General features: G+C 35.0%; 2 protein-coding genes across 2 annotated transcripts; both read right to left on the bottom strand.

Moving 5' to 3' along the window:
• Positions 1 to 4,322: 4,322 nt before the first annotated feature.
• LOC121116256 (uncharacterized) lies at positions 4,323 to 7,129 on the bottom strand (the record flags this gene model as incomplete). The annotated part of the gene is made up of 6 exons (XM_071887504.1): positions 4,323 to 4,468; positions 4,536 to 4,703; positions 4,776 to 4,799; positions 5,186 to 5,377; positions 5,482 to 5,658; positions 5,713 to 7,129. Coding segments are annotated over 6 exons (1,989 nt in total), but the record flags the coding sequence as incomplete, so codon positions are not given.
• A 582-nt stretch (positions 7,130 to 7,711) lies between these two features.
• LOC121116257 (uncharacterized) lies at positions 7,712 to 10,442 on the bottom strand. Its single transcript, XM_040710502.2, has 6 exons — positions 10,312 to 10,442; positions 10,067 to 10,243; positions 9,799 to 9,990; positions 9,713 to 9,736; positions 9,479 to 9,646; positions 7,712 to 8,551 (listed from the first exon to the last, which is right to left on the bottom strand). The coding sequence occupies exons 1-6, from the start codon at positions 10,373 to 10,375 to the stop codon at positions 7,887 to 7,889; spliced, it is 1,290 nt and encodes a 429-aa protein (XP_040566436.2). The 5' UTR covers positions 10,376 to 10,442; the 3' UTR covers positions 7,712 to 7,886.
• Positions 10,443 to 12,654: the final 2,212 nt, after the last annotated feature.

Raw genomic sequence — 12,654 nt, 5'->3', positions numbered from 1 at the left:
TGTAATTGAAGATTGAATGGGGAAGATTTCCTTAAAATCTTAAGGAAGAAAATACACAATCCAATAAAATAAGGCTGCTTAAGCGTGATATCATTTGCTAAATTTTGGAAAACCTCAAGTCCTATTGGATCAGGAAATTGTAGGACACACAAACATTTTTGGACCGTCCAATTGAACCCCTTTCTAGTTACAAAAGGGTTAAAATACACCAACTGCCCACACTCGAGCCTATCCAAAGTATTTCAAAGACTGATCAGATTCTCGGATAGGATCAAAGGATTTTTTGATGGGTCTTGCGAAGTAATCAAAAAACTTGAAGTCTCCTTTGGATGGGAAACGCCACTGAAAAATTGCATTAGCTACAGTTTTACTGGTGATTTTACACTGGAAGTGCCGCAGATTTAAATGAGTCAAACTCTCCTGTAACTCAGATGGGTTTTTCCTTCTATAGGTATGTCATAGGACATTTGTTACTAGTACAGCGACAAATACTTTCTTTTAGAATCAAGATCAGTATTTTCTCCACGTAGTACCTGAGAAGATGTCTCACACAACCAACACTTACTCCTTTCATTTCTTATCTAGGCCGTCGCAAAATCCCAAGAACTCCACAGCAAAGCATCAAAGCCATTAAAAATAAGTATCTAACTGCTCCTAAGAAACGGTTTAAGTATCGAGTACTTTCGAGTACTCTTGAAACGGCCGAGAAATACTACAAAGACGGGCGAGCAGATTGTTTTTCTTTGTTTTACTTTCACAAGATGGCGTACAATCATAATAAAAATTCACTACATTGTGTCCAGGAGCACACCAAAGTGGCAAACCATAATCCATGGCCGTACGTACATCCATTATATATCGATTTGACTTTATACAAATGGAAACACACACCTTTTGCCTGATTTCGTTTTGCATGATTTTGCTTAAAACATATGTATGGATATTGGTAAGTATTTTTGCCATGGTACTGAATCCCCTTTATCTTACCTACCAAGGGGTATAATTAAGGACTATGAGAAGGAACACAGATGGCAGTGATAGAATCAACCTTCTCATTACTTTTGAATATGCATTAAGGTATCATGGAATTAAATTTAATAATTAATGTTATTTTGATGTCCCACTAAAAAAAAAATACATATTTACACACTTGTGTATGTTTTTATTATTTTTTGAATAATTGTATTTAACATCTATAATACATAATAATTATTCTTGTCAAAGTAAAATCATCTTGTTTGACAATATGAAATAACTTCAATCTTTTAATTGAAACCCATCAAATCATATCATTATTAAAAGCTTATACAACATTATTTTCATACTAAAAGTTTCCAACAATTATTATTTGATATTAGATAAATATGTATTCAAGAGCTTCAATTTGTTATAGTTCCTTTTATTCTACATAATTATAAAGATTGTTATTGAGTTATTATTATGAGATCCAAATTGATCAACAATGTTACATCTACTACAAGTTCAACTAGTAGCAAATCATTGTGCTTAATCTTACTTATATATCATAGATTTGACACATGATGTTAGATTACATTATACAAAAATCAAGGAATTGTTCCTTTTTACTAGAAAAAAATCCAATTTTTTTTTCAATTTTACAAAAAACAATCCAATTTTTTTCAATTTTACAAAAAACAATCCAAAATTTAATTTTTTGTAAACAGTTGTAGACTTTTTTTGCAAAAAAAATTTAATTTTTGGGAATTATTTAGGGTTTGAAAAACAATTGATTTTCTACTAAAAATAATAAAGCAAAAGGCAAAGTATGATAGTTTTGGCAATTACTTAATTTTCAGTGTCAATGCAATAACTTGCCATTTCATCAAAACAATTTTAATATATATTTGAAAAATATTCGTAAAAATGTTTTTCGAGACGTCATTCACTTTTTGATTTATAACCCAACTCTTATCTAGTCTTTATGAGTAGAAAAACCCGGTTTTTGTATTTTGGATAAGACATAAGCCCCCTTATATGAACCCCCAAAAAATTGGCAGACCGTCTTAGTCTGACCAGGTTCAAAAGAAAAACACATGCAAAGTTTCAGCCTCCTAAGTTAGACGGTGTGGGCATGCATTAAGGACACACACACATTAGCAAAATGCTATACCAATCTATAAAGTTTCCAGAAGACTTGTCATTTTAGATTCATTTACATTGTCAGGTAAAATGATTGTGGGTATTTTGATTATTAAAGATTATCAAGTGAACCGCCTGTCCAGAAGAGGGATCAAAACCTATTGCCACCCCTATATTGAGTATCAAGAACCCCTTTTAATATCCCACAATACGCCCCACCCCTTGGGTTATGTAAGTCAACCTGTGGTCCAAAAGTTACACTCGATTACTAAGAAAAACATTGTTCTCACCATCATGAGCACATAGTATTAGGAGAGGATTGAGATAGCAGTGCTCCTTCGCACAAGGATTATCATAGAGAGCCATCTGGGACAGACTGGGGTCTCGAGGAAGACGATTTACAGTGTATCTATACTGACAAAGGTCAAGGAAGACCTCAGACACTCTCCAGGAATAGAATGGAATCCCTCCATGGCCGTCAACAGCCTGAAGTCAGCCTTCTAGAAAAAGCCAAATTCCTTAATTGCTCACATGGATAGGAAGATGAATAAGTCCCTGTCAGCAGTGTCCAGGGCCCTAAAAAGGTAAGATGGGCCTTGGTATATCCAACAGAAAGCCCATAAATCCCTTTAGGATACTGGCTGAAGGCTGATGAGTTGGATAAAATCCTGGAAACCAAAGTTTCCATTTATCAAATCCATCGTTGGCAATTATCCCTGAGTCTTCCAACAAGATTGAGTACCTGCCCGCTCCACAAAGAAATCCTAGGAGTGACTCGAGGCTAACATGCAATTTGTGCAAGGACTTATGGCTGCTGCAAAGCCCAGACCTCAGGGCCCTACACTTTTCCCTCTAGGCGCACGTGGAGTCCAAAGCTTGTAGGAGACGCCACAACACCCCCCGCTCCCTGAAGACCTCCGTCAATAATGCCTGGGCCTTCAGGAGCGCTGTGTATATCCAGAGTATCTGTAACAGTTTTCGCCACCCCTGGAGCTCATGATGGATTCTGAGGGCGTATACGTCAACTAAAACATGTTCTTTGGGTTTCAATTAATAATTAATAGTTAAAAAGCTTGTTTCCTATTTCACCACGGATCCTGTCATGGAATTAAATACTTGTGTGTTAAAATTGGTAACTAATAACGGTTGGCCCGGTATATTATAGCATAAATGTATCTTCACGCTTATTTTTTGGGCTTAAAATGGGTTTTCCTTCACTTGAAATCCTTCTGCAATTCATTTTTTACATAGAATAGTTTAAAATGAGGGAATTTTTATTCAATTTGGATGTATAGCATTTATATTAAATGAATATTATTTCTTAATATGATGAATTCAAACCCTTTTTTTACGGGTGTACTATAGCTGAAAGAAAGTAATTGGAAAGCTCACAAACAACTATTTTAACTTTTATGAATTTTGTGACTCCGACTCTGGGTAAAAAATCCATAAGCCTTTTTTACTTTTGTAAAAATTTGCCCTGCCAAAGTTTACCGTTGGGGAAATCTCCCGGGGAAAATTCGCCTGGGAATAATAGGGTTCCTTTTTTTAATGTAAATAATAATCTCATTTGTGTAATGACTAATGAGTTTGAACCAAGACACCAAATAGTTAATATTAAATTGAAGATTTAAAAAAAATTAAGCGATAGCAATTCGAATGGAGAAGTGATAATCACTTAATTATCCCTTTATCAAATATGATTAGACTATAGACATGTTGGATTATTCATATTGGGAAAGACTCATGGATGGACAACAAGCATAACACCAGAAGAAGTAAAATATGTCATTTCCACTTGGTTATGATCCAGGATGTGTGAGATGAAGTGGCAGTTTGATGTGGTAAGAGGATTTGTAGAGGCACTCAAAGGTCGGGGCGTATGAGATCACAAGGATATGAGAGATGTAAGCAAATAAACTGTATATTTCAGAACAGTTGGAGCTACGATGGTATTCATTGTTCTATTACGAATATATACCCAAATCCTTGGAAATGCATAGAAAAAGGTTTGGCTAGGTTAAAAAGGGACATACATATACCATGAAGATATATATCAATATCATCCGAATCATAAAGTAAATTATCTTTAATCCATATCTTGGAACTTACATTAATATTTAATAAATAAATACAATATCAACATATACACTACATGGCCCAACCCTTTTAATTCTAAGATATAATTTAGATGTTTGTGAAATAATTTGGTTTACTCCTCATTAATGTTTTGTAGATCATTTTATTTGAACATTATTAAGTATTTAAAAAAAATGAGATATATATATCAAAATTAACAATTAAGAATATTATACTCCAAAAAATGATAAGTGGTTTAATATGCCGTAATTATTTATCTATGGTATAACTGAAAAAAGAAGATGAGTATAGCATTAAGAAACGAAGGCATTTAAATTCCATCGACTTTCAATTACCTGCACAATTGAGGTTGCATGTTGCATAAGTCAAGTAATTTCCCGAAATATCAACTGAGGTAGCACACCATGGGGATCCAGAGTTATCTCTTGTTGTACAAGATTGAAAAGTTACTCCATTGTAAATGAATGGAAATGAGCACGCTTGATTGGACGTTGTGGCACACTCTGCAAAAATATATAATTATAATTTTGGTATCTAAGATAATTTAAAAGTTATGATAATAAGTGAACTCTTACGTGAAGAAGGAATAGTTGTTTCCACTAAAAGATAAGGATGGTTAGAATTGATTATATGTCTCATTCAACAGGGTTGTCCGCAGGTTGTAGTTTGTTTTTTTAAGGGGGAGAAAGGGGGGGGGGCTTGGGTTCGTGAAAAAAAATTCAATAATCCATAGCTATTTACAAAATATTACGATTCTTGGAAAAAAAAAATTTAAATAAACTTTTTAGGAAAAAAAATACAAAGATCCCAAGAAATTCAAAAAAAAAATTTCAAATTTTTTACCCCTATTTTAGCGTAAAATAGGGTTCATTCTATACAAACAAAACTAAAGTAAAAACCACAAAAACCTTAAGCTGGGGGAAGCTACAGCCCCTCCAGACCGCCCCCTGCAGACGACCCTGTTCAATGTATTATTTTAACTTACTTGGGCATGAGCTAGAGCACACACCATATCTTAGAACATTATTTGTTGAATCAACACCTGTTGCACACCAAAAGATGGATCCGAAATCAGTGACAGTACATTTTTCATAGGTAACCCCCTTATAGATGAAGGGGAAAACGCAGTTTCGTCCATTTGATGCTGGGCAACCGTCAGACGTAGCTTTTGTGACCACTTACATATGACGAATGTATAAAAGTCAGCATTATTTACTATTCTTAAATACGATGTATGCATATTCAATATCCTTTGGAGGTTTAAGTGAAATAGATGACTACCTGGACAAGAAGATGAACAGTCTCCATATTGATAGACTTCATTCGTTGAAGGATTTACAGTGACAGCACACCAAGGGACTCCAAAGTTCATTTCGTCAGTACATCCATTATAGCTCACTCCCAAATATACAAAAGGGAAAGTACATGTACCACCATTCGTTGTTGGACAAGCGGAGGCTAAAGTAAAATATGAGTCGTTTAATTATGAATAACATTTCTTAATGCACAAACCAGGAGTTGAAGAAATTGTGGTCGTTGTTGTGGTAGTTGTTGTTGTTGTCGTAGTCGTTGTTGTCGTGGTAGTAGTGGTCGTTGTTGTGGTGGTTGTCGTAGTCGTTGTTGTTGTACTAGTTGTTGTTGTGGTAGTGGTCGTAGTCGTTGTTGTGGTGGTTGTTGTAGTAGTACTGGTTGTTGTAGTCGTAGTTGTCGTGGTGGTGGTTGTTGTAGTAGTAGTAGTTGTCGTGGTTGTGGTTGTAGTCGTTGTTGTGGTGGTGGTCGTAGTTGTTGTTGTAGTAGTAGTTGTTGTTGTGGTTGTTGTTGTCGTAGTTGTTGTGGTCGTGGTCGTTGTTGTGGTGGTCGTAGTTGTTGTTGTTGTACTAGTTGTTGTTGTCGTGGTCGTAGTTGTTGTTGTAGTTGTTGTCGTCGTAGTCGTAGTTGTCGTGGTAGTTGTTGTAGTAGTTGTTGTTGTTGTTGTTAGTCGTAGTAGTTGTTGTCGTAGTTGTTGTTGTTGTTGTTGTTGTTGTTGTCGTCGTAGTTGTAGTTGTAGGTGGTCGTGGTCGTTGTTGTGGTGGTTGTAGTAGTAGTCGTAGTCGTTGTTGTTGTCGTCGTAGTCGTTGTTGTCGTGGTTGATGTAGTAGTAGTGGTCGTAGTGGTTGTTGTAGTGGTGGTTGTAGTCGTTATTGTGGTGGTGGTGGTACTTGTTGTTGTCGTTGTTGTGGTTGTTGTTGTAGTGGTTGTCGTGGTCGTTGTTGTAGTGTTGTCGTAGTGGTTGTTGTGGTGGTTGTCGTAGTGGTTGTTGTTGTGGTGGTAGTTGTTGTAGTTGTTGTGGTTGTTGTTGTCGTCGTTGTTGTAGTAGTTGTTGTTGTTGTGGTAGTAGTGGTTGTAGTTGTTGTTGTGGTGTAGTAGTTGTTGTAGTTGTTGTGGGTGGTAGTTGTAGTAGTTGTTGTAGTGTTGTTGTCGTAGTTGTTGTTGTTGTGGTGGTGTTGTAGTAGTAGTGGTGTAGTGGTTGTTGTTGTTGTTGTTGTTGTTGTAGTTGTTGTTGTTGTTGTTGTTGTTGTTGTTGTTGTAGTTGTTGTAGTTGTTGTTGTTGTTGTAGTAGTTGTTGTTGTGGTTGTTGTTGTAGTTGTTGTTGTGTGGTGGTAGTTGTAGTAGTAGTGTCGTAGTGTTTGTTGTAGTTGTAGTAGTTGTTGTTGTAGTAGTAGTGGTCGTAGTGGTTGTTGTTGTGGTGGTAGTTGTTGTTGTGGTGTTGTTGTTGTTGTTGTGGTTGTAGTTGTTGTTGTCGTTTGTTGTTGTAGTAGTAGTGTTGTGGTTGTTGTTGTAGTTGTTGTTGTGGTGGTAGTTGTAGTAGTAGTGGTTGTAGTTGTTGTTGTGGTGGTTGTAGTTGTTGGTCGTGGTCGTTGTTGTGGTGGTAGTAGTCGTAGTCGTTGTTGTTGTCGTCGTAGTCGTTGTTGTCGTGGTTGTTGTAGTAGTAGTGGTCGTAGTGGTTGTTGTAGTGGTGGTTGTAGTCGTTGTTGTGGTGGTGGTGTGTTGTTGTTGTTAGTTGTTGTAGTTGTTGTTGTAGTCTGTTGTTGTTGTGTTGTAGTTGTTGTTGTTGTTGTGGTGGTAGTAGTAGTAGTAGTTGTTGTTGTTGTTGTTGTAGTGGTTGTTGTTGTAGTTGTTAGTTGTTGTTGTGTCGTAGTTGTTGTTGTCGTAGTAGTGTTGTTGTTGTCGTCGTAGTCGTTGTTGTCGTGTTGTTGTTGTAGTAGTAGTGGTCGTAGTGGTTGTTGTTGTTTGTTGTTGTTGTTGTTGTTGGTGTGGTGTGTAGTAGTGTGTAGTTGTTGTTGTGGTGGTTGTAGTTGTTGTGGTCGTGGTGGTTGTTGTAGTGTGTAGTGTTGTAGTAGTTGTAGTCGTTTGTTGTGTAGTTGTTGTTGTAGTAGTAGTAGTGGTTGTTGTCGTGTTGTTGTTGTAGTAGTAGTGGTCGTAGTGGTTGTTGTTGTAGTTGTTGTTGTGGTGTAGTTGTAGTAGTAGTGTTGTAGTTGTTGTTGTGGTGGTTGTAGTTGTGGTGGTCGTGGTCGTTGTTGTGGTGGTAGTAGTCGTAGTCGTTGTTGTTGTCGTCGTAGTCGTTGTTGTCGTGGTTGTTGTAGTAGTAGTGGTCGTAGTGGTTGTTGTAGTGGTGGTTGTAGTCGTTGTTGTGGTGGTGGTGGTAGTTAGTTGTTGTAGTGGTGGTTGTAGTCGTTGTTGTGGTGGTGGTCGTAGTTGTTGTTGTCGTTGTTGTTGTTGTTGTTGTTGTAGTGTTGTTGTCGTGGTCGTTGTTGTAGTAGTTGTTGTTGTAGTGGTTGTTGTGGTGGTGGTCGTAGTTGTTGTAGTTGTTGTGGTTGTTGTAGTAGTTGTGGTCGTTGTTGTGGTGTAGTTGTAGTAGTAGTAGTTGTTGTTGTAGTTGTTGTTGGTAGTTGTTGTTGTAGTAGTTGTTGTGGTGTAGTGGTCGTTGTTGTTGTTGTTGTAGTTGTTGTTGTAGTTGTAGTAGTTGTTGTTGTAGTAGTAGTGGTCGTAGTGGTGGTTGTTGTAGTTGTTGTTGTCGTCGTAGTTGTTGTTGTAGTAGTAGTAGTTGTTGTGGTGGTGGTTGTAGTAGTTGTTGTCGTCGTAGTTGTTGTTGTAGTTGTTGTGGTCGTTGTTGTGGTAGTTGTAGTAGTAGTGGTCGTAGTTGTTGTTGTTGTCGTAGTAGTTGTTGTCGTCGTGGTCGTTGTCGTCGTGGTGGTTGTTGATGTCGTCGTTGTTGTGGTGGTGGTTGTAGAGGTTGTTGTTGTTGTCGTAGTTGAGGTGGTCGTGGTTGTAGTTGTTGTGGTTGTAGTTGTTGTGGTTGGATTGTCATCAACTAATGACAACAATTATTTAATTTGATAAAATATTGCATATTGCATTGTTCAAAATTTTTATTTGCAAAACATTGATTACTTAAATAAAACCCATAAAAATGGGTAAAAGTAAGGTTAATAAGAAATTCAAGGTTAGGCCATCACGTAATCAGGCTTACTAAAACATTCATTTGTAATACAGGCAATTTTTGACACCATTGAGTATAACAACTGTATATTAACTGTATATAATATTAGAAATGTTATTATTAACATATATAGTATATTATACTCCCTGACGTCACTATTAAAACGAGTGGTGGAAGTCAAACGTCAGTTGGAAATGTACTATGGTATAACCTTGTATTTCCATTAACACTTGGTAAAAAATCTATGTTGAAGTGAGTTAAGCTTGAGTTTTTCTCAAAAATTGTTATTACTGTGACAGATCTGTTTGACCTAAATTTAGGAATTTTCTAGAAGCACTTTATTTTTAGTGAGAGTATTTCATTAGTTTTTGAAAGGTAATGGTAATTCAGTATTTACCATAAGTTAAAACAATTTTCCTGAAAACAGCTGACATGTAATCACACAAGAACAGCGCCCATAATCAAACTCTCTCTCTCGCTCTCTCTCTCTCTATATATATATATATATGTCCATAAATTACAATGCAACCTCCATGAATTCTCCCCTATGTATTAACAAGGGGAATTTCGCAAAGTGAGGACAAAATTGCATACGTCAAAAGGATAAATATTTGTACATAGATAAATACGAAAAATGATGCAGTAACGTCGTCTTTCGTATCTCAAAAACAATATCTTTTTTATTTTTTTTTCTTAGGCAAGGTAATCTTCTTAAGCCAATAGACGCGTTTTGCAACTTTGTTGCATCGTTTTGCTACTATCTACTTTCAGTATAATTTTTGGTATATTAATAGTTACCTATACAGTTGGAATTACAGGTTCCGTAATTCACATAAGTTCCCCCTGCATCCACTGAAGTTGCACACCATGGGCTCCCTGAATTATCTTTTGTAGTACAAGCATTATATGTTGTTCCACTGTAGATAAATGGAAATATACACGCTGATCCACTCGTGGTTCCACACTCTAAGTTTTAATTGTAATTTTTTTTTTTAAGCGTGTCTTTTTTAACTTATAATAAAGGACTCTTACCATTGGCTGGAATTGTACTTTTCCCTATTGAAGGATTTATATTGATTAAATTCAAATTCGTATTTTGAAATTTGATGTATAGTTACTTGGACAATCTTGAGTACATATCCCATATCCCATAACTTCTTCATTAGAGTTAACTGATACGGCGCACCAATGAGTGGATCCAAAATCCACTGTTGTACATTCGGAATAAGATACACCATTGTATTTAAAAGGAAAGATACAACGATTTCCATTGGTTGTTGGACATCCTGCCTTGCTCACAGTTGAGGCCACTATCAATGTTAAATTATATAATTATACTCCTCTCTTGCCATTCATATAAGATGGGAGAAGAAAAAAAAGTATTACCGGAGCAAGATGTTGAGCAATCTCCATAAGTTTGATACTCAAGAGAACCTGAGACTAGAGATGTGGCACACCAAAGAGTGGTTCCATAGTCAACAGTTGTACATCCTTCATAGGTTATTCCTAGGTATTGAAAAGGAAAAACACAACTACTTCCAGATTTTGTTAAGCATGAGGCACCTTAAAAATGTGGAATATAGATTGATATACAAATTGAATCCATTGTTGTTGTTTTTTTCCCCTCTTACCAGCCAGTGAAATAAAATGAATAGTAGATAGTAGAAACGACAAAGAAACAAGCATTTTTCTCATTGCTTCTATTTTTTTTAATGTTTAGATACCTTTGAATTCAAAGGACTGAGTGATTTTATAATAGCCATTGAGAAGGATAGTTATATATCTACACATATTGTTTGTTTTTGTAATAAGTTATTTGATTAATTGTAAAACATCATTTAATAAATTATGTTTTATTTCATATATTGTAACATATAATCATTTAATTTGATTCAACAAATAATTCAATTGGTACAAATTGATTTAGAAAAAAAATCATGACAGTATAAAAATATATTGTTTTTTGTAGATTTTTTTTTTGACTAAATTATAACCTATACCTTTTTATGGAGGAATGTTTTAGTTTGATTTCTTATCTTATGAATTTACAATTGTTTATGAACGCTATCGAAAAAGGTGTTGTTGTTTTGTTTTTTTAATTATGAAGCCCTCCATTAAAAAAGTGTACACTTTTTTAGATAAATTGCGTGTTAGAAAAACCCATTTTTTTTCAAAGTGGCAAACAGGGATGAGGAGCATATGTACCTATATAAATATATTTCAATACTTCGATACATTTTTTATCCGTCTGAAAGGATACAATTTTAAGTTCATCTAAGATAAATAAATATATTAAATTAGCCATCAAAAGGTACTGCAGTTTGCACCATATTGTTTTATCATTAAGCTGGTAAAATAATTTGATTCCACAAAGATCAAGCAACAGCATCATGGATTTTTTTCTAAAAAGAAAAATACTACAAGAACTCAACATAATTGACAATAAAATGAAGCCTTAGTCTACACTAGTAAGACTAAAAAATGGACATGCAACGACAATTACGTCAAATCTGTCTTTATCCGTCTTTCCCTTTGTTCTTAATACGCTTCATGAAACTATCGAATCAAGAAATGGTTCTGATAAAACTTAAAATACACGTAGCCACTAATCATTCATCACATGCGTACAAGAATGATGACTTTTCGAATATTTTGTACATAGGAAAAGTAGTTAAGAACTTGATGATGACTAAATCTCCAAAGGAGCTGAGAGGATTAGAGTTGATAAAGTTAATAAACAATTTACAGTTCAAGGAATGTGGGAGTTGATAAATTTAACTTCATTCAGGTCCTACAGTTTGCCATGGGCTGGGGTGTATTTTGGAGTATTAGACGGTCCCTTAATACTCAAGGACGCTGCTGCAAGACTGCAAGTTTGGTGTCTGCCCCAGAATAAAGAATTCACATCCTCATCGCGTTCCATGGTCAGAGAGGAGCACCGAGGTCATTGTCTTGCCAAGAGAAAAATGATATCATGCAACGAGAATAGTTCATAAAATTTTACAGTTTTAATTTCTTAATGTCCCGGCAACGACGGGCAAAACTACTCTATTATCTTACAAAAAAAAGTGTACAAATATTCATACCAATATTAACATGTAGAAAGAATAATTATTAAAATTAGACTGTCTTTATTTTTTAATATTAAGCAGAAGAATTCTTAACTAATCTTAATGTCTTATTGTCCCGAGCAACGCCGGGTAAATCAACTCATGTATTTTAAATTGATAATCTTATCAATATTAAAATAAACAAATTACAACCTAATATCCTTCACTTATATAACTTAATATCAAAAGATAAATCTTATGTATTAATCTTATATTCCCTTTTTATGTTCGTAGTACGTTGAGTCAGTTGCTTTACATAAACCATACAAGATTTAAAAGTCAACTCATGAAGACAACTAGAAAAATAAAATTGGATCTTTGTTTAATTCAAGAAGCTAGTTGTGAAAGTAATGCCGGGAAAAGGTTTGGGAAAACCTCTTAAAAACATAGAAAAAACTGTATTAATAAGATTTGAACAGCATGGGTAATTATTCTCCTACCAGGTTAATTAATAATTAATTAAAAACTAATGGATAGCTTTTTAAAGATGAACTTGAGTTACATATCGGTCTTTTAGTTTCCGATATGTCACTTATCAAATATTCATCAAAATCCTGATTTCTTCATCTTTAAGACCTTAGAACTCAAAATTCGATTAAATTACGGATCTAATATTTTATTTCTAAGTAAGATATGTATAATACTGTCCTCATTTATTTTTTTTTTCAATTCGAACGTATTTATCTATTAAATAATTTTTTTTTACATTAACAGTGATAACCAGAGCATTAGTCCGCTCAACAAATCCGGAATGCGCTCTAGTTCCCCCTCGGTTACTAATTTTTTGACTTGTTTTTTTACCAGAACCATTTATTGAGCCTTAAAAACCTACATGAAAAATTTCAAGAAAATCCATTCTTTGGT

The sequence above is a fragment of the Lepeophtheirus salmonis genome, chromosome 4, assembly GCF_016086655.4.
Source record: "Lepeophtheirus salmonis chromosome 4, UVic_Lsal_1.4, whole genome shotgun sequence".
Classification (NCBI taxonomy): Eukaryota; Metazoa; Arthropoda; class Copepoda; order Siphonostomatoida; family Caligidae; genus Lepeophtheirus; species Lepeophtheirus salmonis.
Note: the sequence above shows the minus strand (reverse complement) of the source record. Positions and strands in the feature narration are given on the sequence as shown.

Coding starts and splice junctions, on each gene's coding strand:
- LOC121116257 (XM_040710502.2), bottom strand. CDS start 10,375: ATGAGAAAAATGCTTGTTTCTTTGTCGTTTCTACTATCTACTATTCAT. Junction 9,991..10,066: donor TTGCTCAACATCTTGCTCCG/GTAATACTTTTT, acceptor TAACATTGATAG/TGGCCTCAACTGTGAGCAAG. Junction 9,737..9,798: donor ATGTACTCAAGATTGTCCAA/GTAACTATACAT, acceptor ATCCTTCAATAG/GGAAAAGTACAATTCCAGCC.